We start from the raw sequence: 22,728 nt of genomic DNA, 5'->3' as shown, positions 1-22,728 counted from the left end.
GATAATGGAAATAGCGGATGGCTGATAAAAAGATTCGTTTGAAAAACCGGTTCTCACACTTCCTGAAGTTTCTGAAGCTGCTCGATGGTGGATGAATTTTTTGCTTAAGAGCCGTACGTTATTGATTTAGGGATGCAGCTTTCAGCTACCAAGTGATAATCAATTGAATGCTGGAAATTTAGTCTTGAGACAATCGCTTGCTGTCCAAATTAAATTTGTCTGTATGGTGAGATCGACGGGCTCACATAACATTCAAATTTGATGGCGGCAGTATGGTGTGATCTTCATTTGTCACTGGGATTTAGATGTCTGATTTTCGTGGCTGTAATAACAGCAGAGGTCTTTGAAACCCTATGATATTTCTCAGATATCCTTGGCCTGCTTTAGATCAGAAATGCATGAGCCTGCAAAACCTTAGACAGCGCAATGATAATCCTGGAAAACGGAGAACAACAGCCTGGCAGAAAAATGTAAAACTTCAAAGTAAAATCTTTCTAAATTAACCTAAAATCACAAAAAAAAATTGCAGTAAACAAAATCAAAACCCTAGATCAGCTAACTTAAAGTACAGATATGGCCCCTTGACAGCCTGATCCAGCAAATAATAACAGGAATATTCAGAATATCATGAAATTTTTCAGAAATCTCTCATGTAAATCAGAACAGAAACTTTAAAATGATTAACCCAGGGCCGAAATCAGCTAGGCTCTGCAAAGAAAAGCTTGTGGGAGTCGGCTGGTTCAGCCTAGAACTTCCCCAAACGCCCACAATTTCCTTCAGAAAGGATTTCCTGCACATCTCAAGCAACCATCAGCAAAGAGGGAGAGAGTGCTGCTAGATCTCAGGAAATAATGGAGATACCTGCCATTATTTCAGAAAACCCTAGCGGCCCTCAAACCTTAGCAGGTGAACAAGATACCTGTGCTCACACTACTCTAAAAAAAACAAGCTATGATTAATGGCTGAAAACAACATATGCAGAAAATGAAACAATCTCACAGCAATTCCAGAGAGTAACACCAGCAAGATTTGGACCCCAAAGTCTTCTTTTATTAACCAGAAATCAGATTACAAGAGAGCTTTCTCAGTATTGACTCACAGATCCAATGATCTGAAAATGACTCCTAGCACCCTATTTAAAGCATTGTTTTACGAAACGGCCGTACCGAAACGGAAACGGCCGTTTCGATCCGGGTTAATAAAAAAAATTTCAAAACGGCCCTTTGACCCGGCTCGGTGACCGGGTCAGCTATGACCCGGCCGAGTCAGCCAATGACTCGGCCGGGTCATAGCTGACCCGGTCAACCCGGCCGGGTCATGTCAAAAAACGGCCGGGTTTCGTTTTGTGCAACAAATGGAAGATTTGTTGCTTCAGAACTAGCAAAGTTTTGGAAGAGTTAGGGTTCTCTGTGGATCGTTTGGGTATTTTTCATTTTATGTCTTCAGTCATCTAGAAACAGAGACTCAAGTAGTAAATAGTTAAGCTGACTTTGCCGCAAATCTGAGGGAGGTCAGGATGGCATTGACAAATCAATTTTTCTTGAGACAATAAGCCATACAGTCCTGCAGATTTGCTATCATTCTTACGCAGATTGGTGACAAAAACTTCAATCTGAGTAGCTACTAGCACCTAATGATTTATCAAATGACCTGTAGATATTTGGTGTTGATATGAAATTTGGAGTGCGAATTAAGAGAGGTAGTCAAGCATAAATTGTGATTTCTGTGTGAGCAGATTTCAGATCTTTAATTCAGAATCAGACCTGTGGTATATAAAGTCATTCTCTCTGCTGTCCCTTCAGATCTTCAAGCCAAATCAAAAGGTGTGTGTCAATGTTAATGTTGATTTAATCTTAAAGCCTAATCTAGGAAGGTATTGAAATGATTTTGAAGTTGTTAGGGCACTGTGTTATGTGTGGTTAGGGCACACTGTAAGGTCTTTATTTTAAGTCTGTTAGGTCCTGTTTTAGGTCGTTTCAGAACTATGTAAATGTAGGACAGTGTATGGGACTGTTTAGGTTTAGATTTGTTAGGTCTGTCTAGGGTCTGTATTAGGACCAATTTGTACATGTATCAAGGAAGCAAGGTCCAGGTAAGTACGGTGGTGCTCCTTTTATTGCCTCTTATATGTATCTTGTTGAAGATCTCAGATATATGATTGTTATTGCAGCATTGTTGTAGTCAAACCTATTATTGTTGCACTAACCCTCTTTTGCAGGCAAAGGTAAGTGTTTTGGTTGAGGGGTTTATATGCTTCTATTTTTTGGGTATTGGGATTCGCTTTGCAGGTAAAATTGACTCAAGACACCCAAAGTTGAAGCAGAACTTTAGGAAGAGCAGTTCAAGGAACATCACTCAAGGGACAAAGCAAAGGCATCAGAATAGTAGAAGGCAGAAGCAGTGACGACAATACAAACTGAGCAGCAACAAGGTTCACCAACAAGAATAGTTGGTATAACAATCTTGTATGCATATTGAAAAGAGTTTGTCGGACATAGTCAACTGTAGTCTGTCTTGAAATGATGTACACTAGCCTCCTTGGTTATTTGTATTTTGTTTTGACTCTTGAGTCTTTGATCATGTATGACAGACTACAGTTGACTATGTATTTACTATTGCCATTGGGTACACCGTACCATTTTGATATAATGGATTGGTTCATGAGCCTACTTTGATCATATGTTGTCTTCCATGTATATTATAATGTTGTGTGTTTGGAAACTTGAATGAAAATCTTTAAAATTATGTTTAAAATATTTAAAATTATGTTTTTTTATAAAAAAAATAAATATTTAATGTATTTTTTACAACGACCGAGTCATTGAAATCGAGCCGGCCGAGTCATTGCCGTTTCCGTTTCCGTTTCCGAGTCGATCCTCGGCCGAGTCCGAATCCGAGTCCGTTTTGTAAAACATTGATTTAAAGGAAATGCTCCAACGGCTAGTTCGATTGATCCATGTAAAAATGATCTCGACCGTTGATGAGGATCAAGACATCTCTTGATCTCATCCGTCGATTTATTCAATTAATTTTTTATTATTATTTTTTAAATTTTTAAATTATTTTTTATTATTATTTTTTAAATTTTTTAAATTTTTTAAATTTTTATTATTTTTTTTTTTATTTATTTCATTTTTTTTAAATTTTTTATTATTTCTTTAAATTTTTTTAAATTTTTTATTATTTTATTTCATTTTTTAAATGGATCATCGAACTAAGCCATTGGAAACATCACCTAGGACCTAGGACTTAGGACTCACGAGGGGATTTAAAACATTTTCAACCCTCAAGACACATTTCATGATGACCTTTTACAATTTACATCTCAAGGGGACAAACCCACTTAATACAGACCCTCATAAATCACCCAGTTCTGCGACACAATTATAATCTAGCAGACTAACACACTAGGATTCTCCTAAAGTTCTAATGACAAAATCCATCCCGGCTTTGGGGTCAGGTTTGAAGGAAAACTCTGCCGATCCATGGATCGGTGAGACAAAAAACCTTCCGGGACATAGATTATCATAGAAAGTTAGGTCCACCTAGGCAATTTTACATACATGACTCTGATCTGCTTAGATTATTTACAATTCATACATGCAGACTGGGTTTACAATGGAAATGATCAAGCTGCTGATGACTGTAGGCTGGCACGGACACGTCGTTCAGGTGTTATCTCTTTCTGCCAAGAAAAGAAGGTGTACCGCATGGGAAGTTGACCAGTAGTGGTCAACAGAACCGACCGGTTTAACCAGTTTCTGGTTCATGCCGACTGGTTTTTAAAACTATGCCAACAACTATGGCTTCTTCCTTGAAATCTTTCCCACTCCATGACCACATTTATCACATGCACCTATGGATTGATGGGCATGTTTAGGAATTGTTGCTTCATTTTATCCTAGATTTAGCTTTGGCATTTTCTAGGAGTTGCATTCACACTCCCACTTGTACTCATACTGGATGTATCCTTTAGTCCCATTGACCTACTTTCGTGGTTATTCATTGGACATTGATAAAAGTATCTTTATCTTAGTTTTTTCTAGCACTAAGGAAGATGCCTTGTTTTCCTTTTGTATTTCTTTTTTTGTGTAATATAAGACATATTTCCACCAATGTTGCAAACATTGGCATCGGTAAAAGTTGGAAAGGGTTTGGAAAACCCAAAGATCATTAAAATTGAGAAAATATTGGTGAAAATCGGCAAACATCGGCAAAATTAAGATACCACCAAAATATTGGTAAAAATTGGCAAACATCGGCTAAGCCAAAAAATTACAATTTCATGGTTTTTTCACGATAAAATAGGGATGTTTGCAACATTGATTTCCACAAAAATGTATGAAATTTAGCTTCTAATCTTCAGTTTTTATCATCTCCATTCCCATCTTTAAACAACAATTCCAGTGGAAATTGCCGAACACTTTGCTTGTGACTAAAATTTTCTGAGTGTAGAACTAGTAGTCAGACTTGCAGTGATTAGTGTTGATAATGCTACTTTATTTTTACAATGATAAGAAGCTACACAAAACTATCTAAAAAAATAATGCTGGACAATTAGGTACATTAAGCCATTGTAGAACATTTGTATTAACGGATAAATTTTGCTAGTAAATAGTAATGAACAATTTAAGTTAAAAATGTAATGAACAAGATTCGTATACTCAGAGGAGTGCTCTGTTATCAATGTAACGAACAAAGTTCATATACTCAAAGGTTGAATACTCCAGAAGACTTGGAATATGAAGATCTCCATTGAAGATACAATAATTTATATTAAAATGTATGAATGATAATATGATGCTTTGATTACAATTGAGGGTCCCATATATATAGCTAGGTAGGTACCGTTTCACAAATGGCCATGTCCATAGAGGCATGCCTCTTCACTAATAATTATTAGTTAATTAATCACTAATCATAATTTTTTTTATTTATATTATTTTTATATATATTTTATTCATAACATTGCCTTCCTCTTCAAAACGCTGTCCTCAAAGCTCATTGTTGACAAGGCATGTCATTTGTTTCTTTGTCTTGTAATCTCTTTGTGACTTTCAAAAAGCTTCAAATTATCGTTTTTGATGATACAAAATGATAAGATCCTTGGAGTGATAAATAAAATTGTCTAACTGAGGGATTTGACCATCCTAGATTAATCTTTTGTGAAATCTTGCGGTTATTGGATACTTCATGTGAATTCTTATTACAAGACTCAGTGATACTGGCATTAGTAGATTTCGAAACATAAGTTCGTTGTTTCTGTTCTGAGTGATACAAATATGCAAACTGATTGAGTTCTCTACTCTTGTGATTCAGATGTCAATGAGGATTTCTTAGGGATTGATTTTCCTTTAACATGTGTGCGGCAATATTCTGATTTACTTCAGGTATTGATGTTGTTGAACTGGTTACAAAATCCTCACTTGGAATTTTGATTGTTTGAACTGCAACATTTGAGTGTGTGTTTTTTTCAACCGGCTTGTCTTCTTCTTGGGTTGTGAATCATGATATTCACTAGATCAATAATTGTTCATTTTTCTTGAACTTGGACAGTTACGTCTGAAGACTATGATATGTCTTTCGTGTTGAGTTCTTCTAGTTTGTTTTTCAATTAAGTTTCTTAATTTGCGTCAATAATTTCTTGTGGTGGTCCTTGAGGGGAGTAACTTCTTCATTTTTGTCAGCCGTGATTTTGTCAACTTCCCTATGCATATTTTGTATCACTTTTTTACTTTCTTGAGAAATTATTTTTGAGATATCTTGTATGACTTCTGGTGTTATTGAATTTGGTTTCAATGTGACATCTTGTAGCGTTATTTTTTTTGTAGGAAAATGTCAAAAAACTTATTTTTCGTATTGAGTATAAAAGACCCTAGTGATTCAATCTAGGGTGAACCCAGAATTATATCACTATTGTCATAAAATAAGGTTTTAACAATGAATTGCGAGACAAAAATATAGCTTTCAATGTTTAGTTGTAGATTGCTTATGTTATATTGTTTATTATTCATCGAATCCATCGTTTCAATTATGTTTGATTTAGGGATCACTATTTGGTTAGCACATTCAATACTAACATAATTACTATCTTCAGTAGGATCGATAGAGATTATAATGTCCCTACCTGCAAGTGATCCTTTGTTTTAAATAGTGCATTAACACGCATCCTAAAAGTTTTAGGAAATCTTCCATTATAGGTCTCCATTTGCGTTCGTCAATAATTTTATCAATAATACTTTGTTTATGAAGATGAATTCTCCTATGCCCTTTGAACCTTGTAATCTTTCTTGATACCTTTGATATTTTAAATATTCTAATAACTTCAAACTGGGGTTTAAGTTTAAACTTTAATAATGATTTTATTATTATTATTATTATAATATAACCTCCTCCCCTTTAAAAAGTAACTTCATACCTTTTCACTCTTTTATTTTTAACTTTTCTTCTATAATTTTTTTTCCAATTTTTTTAATTGACTTACACTTCAAAAATATTGCTTTTATATCTCTTAATTTGACCAGGTGTTACATGGAGATGCAGTGTTTGACAGCACTCAGGTTAGCAACTTTCTGAAAATGGAAGATCTATAAAACAAAGAGATTTTTATGTTGCATATGGAAGGAAACTAAGTCAGTGTACTGTATAGCTGTTCAATGGATGCAGTATGGTGTGTATATTGTGGTTTGTAACACGTCCGTAACCAATTCCCCCCTATTTTTTCATATTGACTTGTTTTATCAGGGTTGCACAATTTTAAGTGGGGATGTCATTATACGCCAGCTTGCACAGGAACTGATGCCACAATATGTTGTCTTCCTTGTATCCTCTTTTAATGATAAAAATGTATGAACTGACAAGAGTGACAATGTCAGTGTTGGTCTGTGTTCAAGGCTTCAGAATATAAGTTATGTCCCCAACAAACTTTTCACTTTTATCTTGCTCTTGTTGCACGAAGTAATGAACCTGTTTTTCTAATCGTAGAATTTTTTTGTTTGTGGGAGTATTGCAAGCATTGATATTTTCCTATATGTTCAAGACCGATGTTCCAGGAGTGTTCGATCGCCCCCCAACGGAGGCCAATGCTGTGCTGCTAAAAGAAATCGGTCAGAATTCATAATTCTTATTGCATTAAAATTTTAATCTGTGTGGTTCAACATGTTTTACAGATTAGGTAACATGGAATCCAGGCCCCATTCTCTCTCTCTCTCTCTCTCTCTATATATATATATATATATATATGTCAAATGATATATATCATGCATATTACTTGTGTGTGATATATATGTGCATGGTTGTGTGATATTTAATATATGATGGTGATGATTGTTATCATTCACTGAGATCAAGCTTTAAAAAAATAATATAGAGTTGATTGGATTGCTTCAGAATTTATTTCTATGCTCAAAAAGATTGAGATTGGAGAGAAGCTTTGCTGTGTGTGTGTATGCCACATTGCTTTTAATTTAAGCAGGTGATTATGACTTCATTTTTCTGGCACAGTTGTGAATGAAGATGGCAGTTGGTCAATTGTGAAACCAGTGTTGCCTCATATGAACAATGCAGGTAGACGTTCCTGTCTTTCTCTATTTCTGTAGGAACTCTTTTTGGACTGTGTGTGTTGTTTCTCTTGATCTGAATCCCTATTTTTGACATGGTATTGATGCTTTCCTCTAGTTTCTCAAGAACAATGTCTCTTAAAATAGAGTGCTTTGCATAGTAGACCACAACTGATTTCTGGTAGAGGGTGAAACCTGGATTTGCTGCATCTCAGAAGATAGGAGACTGCTAGAAGCTGTTTGAAATTTTAGAAATGGAATATAAGAGGAGTCAAATCTTTATAATCAGCTTCAAATCTTATTTCCTTTATTAAGTGAATCCGTGATTCTAATTTTGAAATCTATTTTATCAAGCGGGTGCTTTTACTTTTGGTAGTTTCTGCAGAATTGCAGCAAATGTTTCAGGTTTTTCAGCAATATTTCCGTCTCACCTGTCAACTATAACTTTTCCCTTATTTCAAATTTTCTCTAACAGTTCCTAGCACAACTGAAGTTTATAACTTGAATGAGCTATGGTATTAACATAAGAACGTGTAAAGGCCTCAAGAAGAATGGGAGGAAATTTCAGGAAAGATAATGTGAAATCTGCAAAATCAAAATTGAGGTAGTATGTATAGAGGAACACACTGTTGGACTATTATGCCTACATCGGAAATCAGCATGGAATGAATCACCTTCAAAGTATGGACAAGCCATTAATTTGAATACAACTAAATAGATGCCACATTATGACCTTAATGGCTAAATACAGTCATAAACAAAATCATCTGAAACAGTACAATGGAGGCATTGCATTCTCTACAAATGTAGCTGATAAACAAGACAACTCTCAACACCACTCTGACGCACAAGACAACTCCGACTTTTCATGTCTTTTCTGATTGTGTCCTCAAATTTTTTATTTAGGCTAGTTGATTTGGGTTAACATAATTGAGGAATCAACTAGTCAATTCAGGTTGTCATACTTGAGGCATCCGATTACAGTGTCTGCTCATAGGTTAAAATAGAACCGTTGTTAATTTTATATTATTACTTGGGTTTGGGCCTCATGTTGAATATGGTTTCAAGGAGACCACAAAGTTACCTTTCATATCATTATCTCTCTCTCTCCTCTTATTTGTTGAGAAATCTAGGGTAGCTAGATAAGGTGATTTCTCTTACTTTGATAAGTGCTTGTGATGTATTTTTACTTAACTTAATTAGCTTCTTCTTTCTCTTGATTATATTTAGTGTTTTATCATCAAACAACTACTGTGATGTTCCTTTTTTTGGTGTTCCTTATGGCATGGTTAGGATGGACTTTCAGGGTTGGGGGCAGACAAGTCACAGGTGCAAGTTTACTTCATTAGCGGGCCCAGGGGCTTTTGGAGATGTTTTATGGGGTCTGGAGCAATGTTGCACGAAGCGGGGATGTTTTTGGGAAGCGGGACGCGGAAGCATCATTTCCCAAAAATCTAAGAAGCGAAGCGTCTCGGAAGCGCCTACTATATATATATATATTTATATTTTTTTGCATTTATATTAAAAAAACATCCAAAATACCAAATTAGTTGTAGAAGGCATGAAAACATGCATTTTTTTACATAAATCAAGATAGATATGGCATCCATTGTACATCAATCATTAATTATTCCAACATCAACCATCTAGAAGCTATATTCCTCTTCTCTTGTCTAGCCTTTGCCTCTGCTTCAATTCTATAGGGATATTAGTCAACATTGCTTAATTTTGATCAAACAACTTAATCCAAACCTTATAATATGGTAGAGAAAGCTTAACATGCCTGATCAATGATTTTGACTTGAGTGAAGGGTACATAATTGCTAAGGATATGGCATCCATTGTACATCAATCATTAATTATTCCAACATCAACCATCTAGAAGCTAGATTCCTCCTCTTGTCTAGCCTTTGCCTCTACTTCAATTCTATAGGGATATTAGTCAACATTGCTTAATTTTGATCAAACAACTTAATCCAAGCCTTATAATATGGTAGAGAAAGCTTAACATGCCTGATCAATGGTTTTGACTTGAGTGAAGGGTACATAATTGCTAAGGCTATGACAAAGGAATTCAACAATCAACAACACCAACACTGGGGTACATAAAGGGCTTGGTTCTCTTGATTAAATGCCAATCACATGCCCTCATACATGATATAATCTAATGAAACACCATAATCCCATTGATCTTGAAAACTGTTAAGTCTGTTGAATTTTGAATGGGATATCAAATTCTGTTTTCTCCATATGAAGTCTGATGAGGTTGGAACCACTCTCAAACATCCTGAGTCATTTCATAGTAAAGTTAAAAATTTAAGTAAAAGGATGGAAATGAAAGATAAAGGAGAATGTCACTTTTACTTTAAGAATTTAACATTACCATTAGGGAGCATCTAGGGAGCATCAAGGGGCACCTTGGGAGTATTTGAAAAGTGTAGCTCCTCACATAACAATTCGAAATTTCCCAAAAAAAACAAAAGAAGCCTCATGGAACCGTGTGAACCATCCACCTTCTCTCGGATCCACTCGCGATCCATGGTGGACACATGCTCGAACCTCCACAGGTCCGCCCCTGATCCTCTCCGGATCTGCGGATTGGGCCCCCACGGATCCAATTTTCCTGAAATCACAAAAAAAGGCGAAAAATTGGATCTGATTTTCGGATCCATGGTTCCGCCGAAGGGTTGGTGGTGGATCCGTACGGGACACGGTTCTGCCTCCAGATCCTTTGGGGGGGGGGACGGTTCCTGCAACACTGGTCTAGAGGAGTTAACTTGCCATATTTTATCATCAGGATTGATTTCGCAAAACTTACTTCTTGTTCCATTGCATTTTGATAATTCCCGTAAAACAGGGTTATTATTGTGCCTTAATTAATTACGCTTAAGGTGGCATTTCGAGACGAATACTTGACGGAACACCTTAGTGTAATAGCTTGTTGGAACCGAAACGAGAAGATAAACAAGATTAGATGGTTAGATGTGATTTTAGGTGGCCTGAGTAGGCATGGTGGCCAATTTACCATTTTCTCACATTAAAAAGATATTTTAATTGAAATAAAAAGAGGGAAATGTGCTCAATGATTAAAATAATAATATAATAGGAGGATCTAGAGGGGCCCATCAGATCTATAAAAGAGGAGGAGGTGGCCATTACAGGACATCTCAGACTTGAGCATTTGTCTTTGTTAAGAGTGATAGAGTTTTCTACTTCAATAGCCCTAGGACGAAAACCCTCAGGTGATTCAATGAGAGTGGGCGAGAACCCATCTCTCCCCTTGGTGACTTCATCCAAAATTCATAGGCGAGCCTAGCAGTTGCTTTCGGTTCAGTTTTGGAGGGGCCAGTGTAGCATTGGAGCAGATTCTTGAGGCCAAATTTCCCATCTTAGCTACATATGGTTGTATTAGCATGTAAACCCCAATTATCTATTATAAATAAAGCTGAGAATATTTTTGTTCATTCCGTTCTTGAATTGTAGTGTTCTAGTTTTTTTATTTTAGATGCCAATGTTCTGTTAAAATGAATGGGAAATTTTTATGTGGAGAATTTTGTTTGAGTTAAATTCCCAAAATTTTAAGTTTGGGATATTACTGTGGTATCAGAGCTGTGCATTATGCTAGCCTGAGGGTTTATTGCAGAAGAATACTAGAGGAAATCAAGAGTTTCAGGAAAACTAGTTTTCAGAAAATTTCTAGTGCAAAAAATAAATAAATTGTCGAATATTTCCTCCTGCAAGCCTATGAAATTGTCTCTTATTAAGTATTCAACAATTTTGTTTCACATTGTTGAATGAATAAATTGACTGTGAGATTGTCTACAATTTTTTGAATTAATATTGGGCGAATATTCTTTTATGAGGACATGGCTAGTTTTGTGAGAGTCACCATCAACATTGGGAGCCCCATTACCAGTGAGAATCGTAAATTGAAGGGATGAAGTATTTTTAAAAAGCCAACATATATTTGGCTTGATTGAAACATTAAAGGGGCAAAAAACTTTGTGGAAGCTAGACCATTATTTGGCCAACATTTGATTATATGGCCAAGATTTATTAGGGGCATGATTTAATTTTTTTATCAAAAAGCCAATTTTAATGGAGTTTGAGTGCCGTGTCAAGTTTCAACAAAATGGGGCGTGTGATTTTGTTTATGAAATGGGGTTGTGAAAATTTTATTAGGAACTACCAAGTTAATTATACCATGGTTTTTGGTGGGCCAAATTATTTGGCCAAAATTAAAGGGTTGTAAAGGGGCCCAACATATTGAATAACTTGGCTAAATTAATTTAATTGTTTGGCAGAATTATAATGAAATGAAAATGAAATGATATTTTAAGGTCCACGAGACTAAAAATAGTCTATGAGACCATTAGTTCCTTGTTTTTCGTTTTTGCAATTCAATCCTTTTCTGATTCAAATTGATGATGAGTTGGCCCAACCTTCCAACAATCCCCTCGCTAAAAAGACAATGCCAAGAAATTGATGCTAACATGTTCTCATAACTTTCTCTGATGTCTTTGAATGCATCACATTCCAAAATGAAATGTTTTTCCGATTCCATAGCCCTAGACGTACAAAATGTACACACCCATTCTTCCCAAGCTTCTTTAGGCCTTTTCCACTGTCCTGTTTCACACCAAAGTTGATGTGAGTTGGTCCTTAATTGAGCAATAAGAACCTTTTCCCTCCATAGAATGCTAGCTCCAATGAACTCTTTTTGTTGTAGATCACACGTAGGGTTGAATTCCTCAATGTAATATTTCTTCTTTCTACCCAACTCTTTTCCCCATACCTTTTTACGAAACTTCTCCATAACAAAATCCTTTAGCTCCTTGCTATTTGTGGGACAGGCATTGAGGTAGATATTCCATTTTTGCATCCATGTGTAATTTTGTTTCATCCATGTTTTCTTTCTTTCACTCATGCCTTCATTGAAGATAACATTAGGCCATCTACCTACTCTCATTTGCTCAATTCTTTTTAGATATCTTATGAGCCGCACCATAGCAATTGCTTCAATGGGAGTTGCTCCTGTTTCACTCAACATTATCTCATAAGGTACTAAACTTTTTATTTTGAACTTGCTCATGATCAAGCATTTTTGGATTTTCTCAATTTGTTTCCATTTTGAGACAGAAGTGCTGCTAGCCCACAATTCACACCCATATAGCATCACTGAACAAACTAGGAGTCCAAAAAGCACTTTAATCATTTTCCAATCCCATAACTTTGTCTCTCTACATCTGTTTTGAAGAGCATATAATGCTTTCCACCCTCTTAAAATTCTCTTCTTTCTGCAGTCCTCCCAATTGAGTTTGTTGTTGAAATCAATCCCAAGGTACTTGTACTCATTTACTTCTTCAAGAATGTTGTTTTCGAAGAAGAAAGTATGCTGGCTCTACTTCCTTTTATTAGAAAAAATCATTATTTTGGTCTTGTTAGTATTGACTTGCATCCCCACTGCTCTATAAAAATGCTCAAGGGCATATAAGTGCATTTGCAATCCATGGGCCGATTTAGAAATCAATACAATATAATCAGCATATAAAGGAAGCTTTATCACAAAATCCCCCAGCCGAACACCATCTCCACCTTGCAGATTTAGCCACTCTTCTAATTTATGAATATATAGACCAAAAATAGTAGGGGATAGAGGGCAACCTTGTTTGACTCCAATGTCACTTCTAAAGCTTTTTGAAATGCCTACTGAGGTTCTAATTTTGACTTTCACTTCTTCATAAAGTCTATGGACAGCGGCTCTATAATGCACATGAATTTCAAGTTCTTCCATTCTACGCCACAACTTATCCCTAGGGACTGTCAAATGCTTTTTTGAAGTCAACAAAGCACCAAAATACTTCTTCTTTGTCCTCCTAAACCTTTTCAACAATGTGTCTCATTTCCATGGCCAATGCTGAACTATTGGGCCGATTTTTCTTTCAACGGAGATATAATTGCAAGGGCGAGAAGCATTGTTTCGTTTCTGAAGGAGGCATGAGCTACAACGTTTCGGTTTTGAGTTTGGTCACTAAAGGCATTAAACAACTATGGTTAAGAGGCCAAGATAATTGCCATTTGCATTTCTCGACGTTTTTCCTTATAAGAGACGAAGTCTAAGCTGAAAAGATTTAAAATCTGATACTTATACTCCTTGTTGGCCGAATTTCTTGAGTTTGTTCGAGACGTAATGATCATTTGAAGCTTCAGTGGGGTAGATCCAAAGATATACAGTCATTCTGGCCTGAGTTTGTATCTGTTGCTGGTTATTTCTTGAAGGTCGAGCTCCATCATTCTTTCTGGGCATACAGACAACAATGCAAGCACTTATGGTGGGACGTATTGTTGGCGGTTTCATGACTAAGCATTGAAGACAAGGCATGACTGATAAATGTTGAAATTTCTAAGTATTACCCGTTAGAAATTTTATTTGTATTCTCTGGTTTATTTCACCTACTTGTTTAATTACTAACAAGTTATTTAACTATATAAACATTGAAATAAACACAATACAGTCTCAACCATCTACAGATCAACAACTGAAAGAAATAGACAAACACACAAGTGGCACCATTATTTTTGGAAAATCGTCCCTGGAAAAACCCAACTTGGGAAAACCGGTGCAACTGTTCTGAGGGTTTTTATTATTAAGCAAATTTTCTGAGTACATTGGGTGCTGAACTGGCTCACCCGAAAGAGATAAACAAATATGGTAGTAATACCTCTCTTCGCCAGCAGATATTTGGAAAATCTACCCCTCGAAGCCCTCTCCAACACAATCTGAAGCACTGCATCATCCATCTTGGCCTCTGCGTCAGCCTAAAACCCTCTGCGTCAACCTTCTGAGGCTCTGCGTAGCCTCTTTGGCTCTCTGCGTCACTCCTACAGCCTCTGCATGGATGATGCAGGCCCTTCTGGCCTCTGCGTAGTCCTTGCTAGCCTCTGTGTCGCTCTGTTTGGCTCTACATCTGCCTCTCTGCTTCTGCGCTAGTCTTCTGACACTATCTCTGCCTCTCTGCCTCGTACTCACTGCCCTTTGTTGCAACTCTGATCACTAATTCGATTTCTCTTAGCAAACCTGCTTTAGAAAATTGAATGACTGATCACTCTGGTGTGTTCTCCAATTGACCCTCAAGTCTCCTCTTATACTTTTCCTGTTGGTCCTTCAACGACTGAGATCACATCTCTAATCAACGGCTAAGATTAGATTTGGCTTGATCCATGTCCTTTAGAACCTTCTAACCCGACTTTATATTAATACCCATTAATATTTTATTTCTCCTAGGTTTAGACTTAGGAACTCTATTAAAAATATTAATTATTTTAATATCTCCTTAACTGGGTAGAATATGCCCAAACCATTTTTGGGTCTTGGAGATCTCATGTGCTTTAGCCTCTCCAATTTTCATGGCTAGAGCACTTCCGATGCTACCCAAAATCAACACTCCCTCTTAGCGAGGATTGTGTTCTAGTAATACTCCACACTGAGCATTACCCTGATTATACGACACTGGTACCTGTGCTGATGCTAGGCCTGCCCGCCCAACATCCTCTGCACTGTTGTATCCTGTACTAATTCCCATGGCTCTACCACTGCCACTGCTATATCTGTACTGCAGCTCTCTCTACATCCATGCTGCTACTGGTCCTTTCTCCCAACACTGCATCTGCATTGCAGTTCTCTCTCATCATGCTGCATCGTGCTACTGCATTGCAACTCAGTTATTGAGAAGTAAGTAACTGATCCACCCAACTACTGACATCCTTGTCAGGCTAGAAACACTCCCGATGCTGAAGCTCTCTCTGCCGCTATACTGTGCTCCCTTTGGTGCCTCTGTGCTGCTGCAACAACTCCCTGCCTCTCGCGCCGCTGCAAACCTTTCTGTGCCATCCTGCACCGTTGCAACCTCCTCTGTTCCTCTCGCACTGCTACAACCGTCTCTGCGCTGCCTGGGACTACTGCACTGTAGCACTCTCTGCCGCTTCATCCGCATCCGTTTCTAGTGACATCCGCCATCTTGCTACTCTCACTTCGGGACTCTCGTAGCTGGATATGATCCAAGAGTTTGGGTACCTCAAGGATCCTGCCCCTCATTACCTATAGTCTTCCTGACTATAGCTCGATGTCTCCCCACCTCTTCTCTAGAGGTACATGAGCACTCATGGCATAATTGTCATCATCCTCTACCTCCTTTTCCACCTTCGCTGGTGTTGCCTTGGAGTCAGACGCCTCTCCCTTACTCTTCTTTCTCGGACACTGGTTTGCATAATGGGCCAGTTCCCCACAGTTGAAGCACTTTATCTTGGAGAGGTCCTTTTTCTTCCTCTTCTCCTGCTTTCCCGCAGATGCTAGAGCTGCATCCTTTCCTCCTCTTTCTTGACCTAGGCTCCTTTGCCACTGCTTGCCGCCTTGGTCTACCTTCTAATCTCTTCTTAGCGAAGAGCTGCCCACAGTTCTTCCCATCCTAGAAGAATCGCTTTGCCCAAAATACTTTGGACGAATGTCTCCCACTCCTTGGAGACTATGTTTAGGACGATCCTCACCATTAATTCCTCATCCTGCGTGGTCCCTATGGAAGTCAGCTAGTCCCGGATCTCCTGCAACCTGCTGAGGAAGTGATCTACCTGCTCCCCCTTCTGGATCTGGTACAACCGCAATTGATTCTGTAGTAGCATCTTCCTCTGCATGAAAGTGCCTTGATACAACTTCGTCAATGTGTCCCACATTTCATTTGTCGTTGCCTTCTCGGCAATATGTTGGACCACATGATCCTTGACCCCATCAAGGATTATGCATTTCGCCTTGGCCATTACATCCTCGTACTTTTCATTGCCCGCTAGGTCGACTGGGATCGCCACTGTTCTCAAGGCGAAGGCCTTGATGCGATGTCTATCTAGAACGGACATGATCCTGGCCTTCCAGATCACAAAGTTGGACGCCCCGTCTAGCCTGTCCTGATCCCTTAGTCTGTTCATGGCCATCTCTCTGCTCTTCTTTTCGACTCATCTGAGTCTCTACTTCCCGCCTGGAAGTTCTCTGCTAGACTCTCTCTGAGTCTCGATTTCCCTCTTGTAAACTCGCCTGCCAACTGTCGAGTCGCACCTCTCTGATGTCCTATGCACTTGCAATACTGATCTGGATTTCTTGGCTGGAAATCCGCCTAGGTAGTGACTCCCTCCACCTTGGTTTTGCGCCATTAGGTACTGTTCTGTCTCGGCAGCAACAACACCTAACCAGCTTCACTCTCTAAGATCTACCCACAGCCTCCTATGTGCCGACAGCTGAAGAATTGAGCCTCTATGCTTTGCGCAATCTTGACAAGGCTAATTTGCTCCCTTGGCAACTGCATGAACCCTGTTGGTCTCTGCATGGCTCTTCGTGAGCCTCTTCTTCCTTCCTCAGCCTCTACGCTAGCCTCTCTCTGGCTCGAACTAATGATGCAAGCCTTTTGCATCAACTCTTCTTTGCTGCTCTCTGCCTAGGAACACCTTCTGTCACTCGGGATAGCCGTTTCTGCTGCAAATTCTTTGATTCAGCTGGTGCCTTCAACTCTCCTGTGATCTGCAACGCTCTGGTACCATGTTGAAATTTCTAAGTATTACCTGTTAGAAATTTTATCTGTATTTTCTGGTTTATTTCACCTACTTGTTTAATTACTAACAAGCTATTTAACCATATAAACACTGAAATAAACACAATACAGTCTCAACCATCTACAGATCAACAACTGAAAGAAATAGACAAACACACAAGTGACACTGTTATTTTTGGACAATCGTCCTCGGAAAAACCCAACTTGGGAAAACCGGTGCAACAGTTCTGATGGTTTTTATTATTAAGCAGTGTTTCTTAGTACACTGGGTGCCAAACTGACTCACCCGACATAGAGAAACAAATCTGGTAGTAATACCTCTCTTCAGAAGTAGATATTCGGAAAGTCTGCCCCACGAAACCCTCTCCAACACAATCTGAAGCACTGCGCCAACCCTCTTGGCCTCTGCGTCAGCCTTTTGAGGCTCTGCGCAGCCTCTCTGGCTCTTTGTGTCACTCCTGCGGCCTCTGCGTGGATGACGCAGGCCCTTCTGGCCTATGTGTAGTCCCTGCTAGCCTCTGCGTGGCTCCCTCTGGCTTTGTGTCTGCCTCTTTGCTTCTGCGCTAGTCTTCCGACACTATCTCTGCCTCTTTGGCTCATACTCACTGCTCCTCGCTGCAACTCTGATCATTGATTTGATTTCTCTTAGCAAACCCCACCCTAGAAAATCGAATGACTGATCACTCTGGTGTGTTCTGCAACTGACTGTTGATTTGTGGTAGCATTGGATGTGCTCTAGCCATGAAAATTGGTGGAGAGGCTAAAGCACATGAGATCTCCAAGACCTAGAAATGGTTTGGACAGATTGTACTTGGTTTGGGAGATATTAAAATAATTAATATTTTTAGATTGGGCAGACGCTGGGGTTGTAGGAGCAGTTCTGTGTTGAGGAGCTGTCGGAAGGGTTTTCCGGGGTTTCACCTAGGAGATTTCTCTCAAACTGTGAAGTATAGCTGCTAAGGAAATTCTTTGTTGGGTAGGCCAGTTTCGTCACCCAGATTGTACTCTGATATTGCTTAATAAGAAAACCCTCAAATAGCTGCACCGGTTTTCCTGCATTGGGTTTCTCTGGGGACATTGGTTCAAAAATAATGGTGTCATGTGGTGTGTTTGTTCTTGTTTCTTTTAGTCGCTGATCGGTAATATGTTGAGCATGCACTGGTGTTTATTTTTAGTATTTACTTTGTAATAACTTGTTAAAGAAAAATTAACAAGTAGGTAGGAATAAATCAAGAAAAGTGCATGAAGGGATTCTAAGTAAGTGAACTTAGAAACTTCAACAGATAGGTTTAGTTAAAGATTAGTTTGGGATCCAGGCATTGAGGGGTCTGTTCATGGTGGGTTGACACAAAGGCATAACATAACCTAGTGGTTTGTATGGGATCTGGGCACTGGGTCTCTGTTGCATTGGGCCACTAGACTGGTCCATAGGTTTGGATTGCTTGAGGGCAAGCAATCTTGGGGCGGGACCATTTGTTATGTTCCTTATGGCATGGTTGGGATGGACTTTCAGTGTTGGGGGTAGACAGGTCACAAGTGCAGGTTTACTTCATCAGTGGGCCCAGGGGGATTTTGGAGATGTTTTATGGGGTTTGGAGGAGTTTACTTTCCACATTTATCATCAGGATTGATTCCACACAACTTACTTCTTGATCCATTGCATCTTGATAATTCCCGTAAAACAAGGTTATTATTGTGCCTAAATTAATTACGCTTAAGGTGGCATTCCTAGAGGAATACTTGACGACACAATGTGATAACTCATTGGAACTGAAACGAGAAGATATACAAGATGGGATGGTTAAATGTGATTTTCAATGGGCTGGGTCATGGTGGCCAATTTACCATTTTCCCACATTAAAAATATATTTTAATTGAAATAAAAAGAGGGAAATGTGCTCAATGATCAAAATAACAATAAAATAGGAGGTTCTAGAGGGGGTCCATCAGATCTATAAAAGAGGAGGAGGAGGCCATTACAGGACATCTTGTACTTGAGCATTTGTCTTTGTTGAGAGTTGGAGGACAAAGTTCTCTACTTAGCCCCAGGACAAAGACCCTCGGGTGATTCAGTGAGAATGGGCAAGAAACCATCTCTCCCCTTGGTGACTTCATCTAGAATTCATCGGCGAGCCTAGTAGTTGCTTTTGCTTCTGTTTTGGAGGGGCCATTGCAACATTGGAGCAGATTCTTGAGGCCAAATTTCCCATCTCAGCTACATATGGTTGTATTAGCATGTAAACCCCAGTTATCTATTATAAATAAAGCTGAGAATATTTTTGTTCATCCCGTTCTTGAATTGCAGTGTTCTACTTTTTTTATTTTACATGGCAATGTTCTGTTAAAATGATTTGGAATTTTTTATGTGGAGAATTTTGTTTGAGTTAAATTCCCAAATTTTTTCAGTTTGGGATATTACAGCTACCAAATCATAAAGAACTATGAGACAAGAGGAAACAAGATGTAGGCAATTAGCCAGGGCCAAAACCTCTACTCTTGAGAGGAAAACCCACAAGAATTCTTCTCTTCCTATAGAATCTTCAAATGACGAATTCCAAGAACTAAGATCCTTGACAAAAACCCGTCCAAGACCAAGTCAGCCTTTCTCTTTGATGAACTTTCTTTCCAACAATTTCGATCCCAACAACTTCTTTAGCAACTTTGACCCTAGCAGTTTCTTTTGCAATTTTGACCCCAACAGTTTCTTCTGCAACTTCGACCCCAACAGTTTCTTTGGCAATTTTGACCCCAACAGTTTCTTTTGCAACTTCGACCTTGATAGTTTCTTCTACAACTTCGACCCTAATAACTTTCTAGTAATTCGACTTGCCCAACAACTTTTCAGTTCTTCGACTTGCCCAACAACTTCCAGCACTTCGACTTGCCCAACAACTTTGCAGTACTTCGACTTGCCCAATAACTTTCTAGCAACTCGACTTTGCCAACAACCTTAGAAACCCTAACATAAGAAAGAGAGAGAGATCCAAAAACTTCGATCTTGCTTTTCTTCTTCTTTATCATTGATTTTTGTCCTTTTCCAACTTTTTTCTTGAGGAGATCGAACTTGCTTGAGGTGTTTCCAGATGAGGTCAAGTTCCTTCTTATATATAAGATTTCTAGGGGTACAAATTGCTTCCTTGAGGCTGACTTGATCTTTCATGTAGGTTGACTTGCTTGAGGCACCATGACAAGGTCTTGGAGGGTCTTTGACTCTAATTTGACTCAAATAAAATTTTCTTTACAATATGTGACATGCCAAAAATAATCTTTCATACATGACAATGACTCTTATGACTTGTTGACTCAAAGACAAGCCTTAAAAGCACTCAATGGGTGCTTGACCTAAAAATAAATTTCCCTTGAGCATGAAATCCATGCCTCAAGAATGACAATAATAATTTTTCTTTTTATCTTTACAATAAATATATAAAATCATGATTACATATGTCATTATGAAGACTGAACTTAGTTACATATTTCAACACTTCCTCTTAACTAGGGAGGTATTCATAATCCATACAAGGTACTTGGACATTCTCAAACTGAAGAATTCTCATAAGAAGAGTCAGATTGGTAAGCCATCTCATAAGCTATCTTATCAGCTTATACCAGAGCATCTTATCATACCAACCAGCATTGTCACATAGCAAGGCCTTGAATAATAACTCTATCTCTCCACAAGATCAAAGCACAATGCTGGTGAGACTAATGACTGACAAACACCATCATCATTGTATCTTAAGGCACATACACCACTCAGGTGTTCACAGGGTATGTCCTTTTAGGACAATTCCTATCTTGGAATAACACATCCTCAAGGAATTTCCTCTTCGACTACTCTTACTTATGGATGCCCTACAACATCCTCAAAGAGTATCAAAATCAATCTCAGATGCTTACCCAATCCTCCATTCTTTCTTCACAATATGAAGACAAGAATGATGTGTCTATCTCTCCTCATAGTCTTCACTAAGACTTACGACTATTATTCCTGGTCTAGTGTGTTGATTTGGGGTAGCATCGCATGTGCTCTAGCCATGAAATTTGGTGGAGAGGTTGGGACACATGAGATCTCCAATACCCAGAAAGGGTTTGGGAAGATTCTAAACAAATCAGGAGATATTAAAATAATTAATATTTTTAATGGAGTCCCTTAGGGAAAATAAAATATTAATGTGTATTAATATGAATTTGTGTTAGAGTGGTCCAAAAGACATGGATCAAGCCAGATCTAATCTTAGCCGTTGATTAGGGACTTAATCTCGGCTGTTGAGATGTCAACAGGAAAAGTATAAGAGGAGGCTTGAGGGTCACTTGGAGAAAACACCAGAGTGATCAGTCATTCTATTCTCTAGATCGGGGTTTGCTAAGAGAGAATGAATCAATGATTAGAGAGCAGCTGAGGGGCATTGAGTATAGCAGACAAAGAGGCATAGATAGTGCCGGGAGAGCAGTAGAGAAGCCAGAGAGAGTGATGCAGGAGCAGCCAGTGCTGACGCAAAGCCACACAGAGGCAGCTAAGTGCTGCACAAAGCACTAGAGAGGCTAGCGTAGTTGACGCAGAGACTCAGAGAATTAACGCAGGGCCTCTTGGGGCTGACGCAGGGCCAGCGCTGGGCTAGGAGAGGTTGACGTAGTCCAGTTTGGGCAGACGCTGGGGTTTCTGGGGCAGATTGGTGCTGAGTAGTTGCCGGAAGGATTATCCAGGGTTTCAGCGAGTAGATTTGTCAGAAACGAAGAGGTGTTATTGCTAAGGAAATTCTCTGTTGGGTAGGCCAGTTTGGGCACCCAGATTGTACTTTGATATTGATTAATAAGAAAACCCTCAGATAGCTGCACCGGTTTTCCTACATTGGGTTTTTTCGGGGACATTAGTCCAAAAATAATGGTGTCATATGGTGTGTTTGCTTTTGTTTATTTTTAGTTGTTGATCTGTAATATGTTGAGCATGCACTAGTGTTTATTTTCAGTATTTACATTGTAAATAACTTGTTAAGGAAAATAACAAGTAGGTAGGAATAAATCAGATAAAGTGCATGGAGGGTTTCTAACTAAGTTAGAAACTTCAACATGGTATCACAGCGAGATTGTAGATCACAGGAGGACTAAGGAGTTAGGACATCAGCCGAGCGGAGCAATAACAGCAGAAAACAACTGTCCCGAGGTGACAGAAGCTGTTTCTAGCAGAGCAACAACAAGGGAAGAGTGACGTAGTGCCTGCGTCATCAAAGGTGAGCCGGGAAGAGGTAGCGCAGAGGTTAAGGAAAGCAAAGGGAGCGTCACGCGAAGCCATGCAGTAGCTGGGAGGGCTGACGTAGTTGGCTAAGGAGGCCGGGTTGCTGGTGCCGGGATTGTGCAGAGCCTAGGAGATCTCACCTTCAGGTTGTTGGGGTTTTGATCCAGGTGGATCTTTAGATAAATGGCATGGAAAAACTTAGACAATCAATGTGATCGGAAGGAAGTCAACTCAGGATCAGAGCGTGAATCTTGTCATCCTGATTCGAACGGCGCAAACGGCACATCAATCCGAGCCCGAATGATGAAGTTATTGCTAAAAGAAGGATGCTTTAATCCTT

General features: G+C 38.9%; 1 protein-coding gene across 4 annotated transcripts in view; it reads left to right on the top strand.

Moving 5' to 3' along the window:
* The window catches only part of LOC149141185 (Amino acid kinase family protein), a 389,974-nt gene that overhangs the window by 308,857 nt on the left and 58,389 nt on the right, over positions 1 to 22,728 (top strand). For 3 of the 4 annotated variants that reach the window (XM_089448272.1, XM_089448275.1, XM_089448273.1), the window contains 4 exons: positions 6,525 to 6,560; positions 6,745 to 6,822; positions 7,040 to 7,106; positions 7,504 to 7,566. In XM_089448272.1, the coding sequence (XP_089304398.1) occupies positions 6,525 to 6,560; positions 6,745 to 6,822; positions 7,040 to 7,106; positions 7,504 to 7,566 (244 nt within the window). The remainder of the gene's footprint in view (positions 1 to 6,524; positions 6,561 to 6,744; positions 6,823 to 7,039; positions 7,107 to 7,503; positions 7,567 to 22,728) is intronic. The other variant, XM_089448274.1, reaches the window with a different exon arrangement.

The sequence above is a fragment of the Pinus tabuliformis genome, chromosome X (genome assembly GCF_031772625.1).
Source record: "Pinus tabuliformis cultivar Carrire ecotype Pingquan chromosome X, CPIR1, whole genome shotgun sequence".
Lineage (NCBI taxonomy): Eukaryota > Viridiplantae > Streptophyta > Pinopsida > Pinales > Pinaceae > Pinus > Pinus tabuliformis.
The sequence above is the reverse complement of the archived record's forward strand: the minus strand, read 5'-3'. Positions and strand labels throughout refer to the sequence as shown.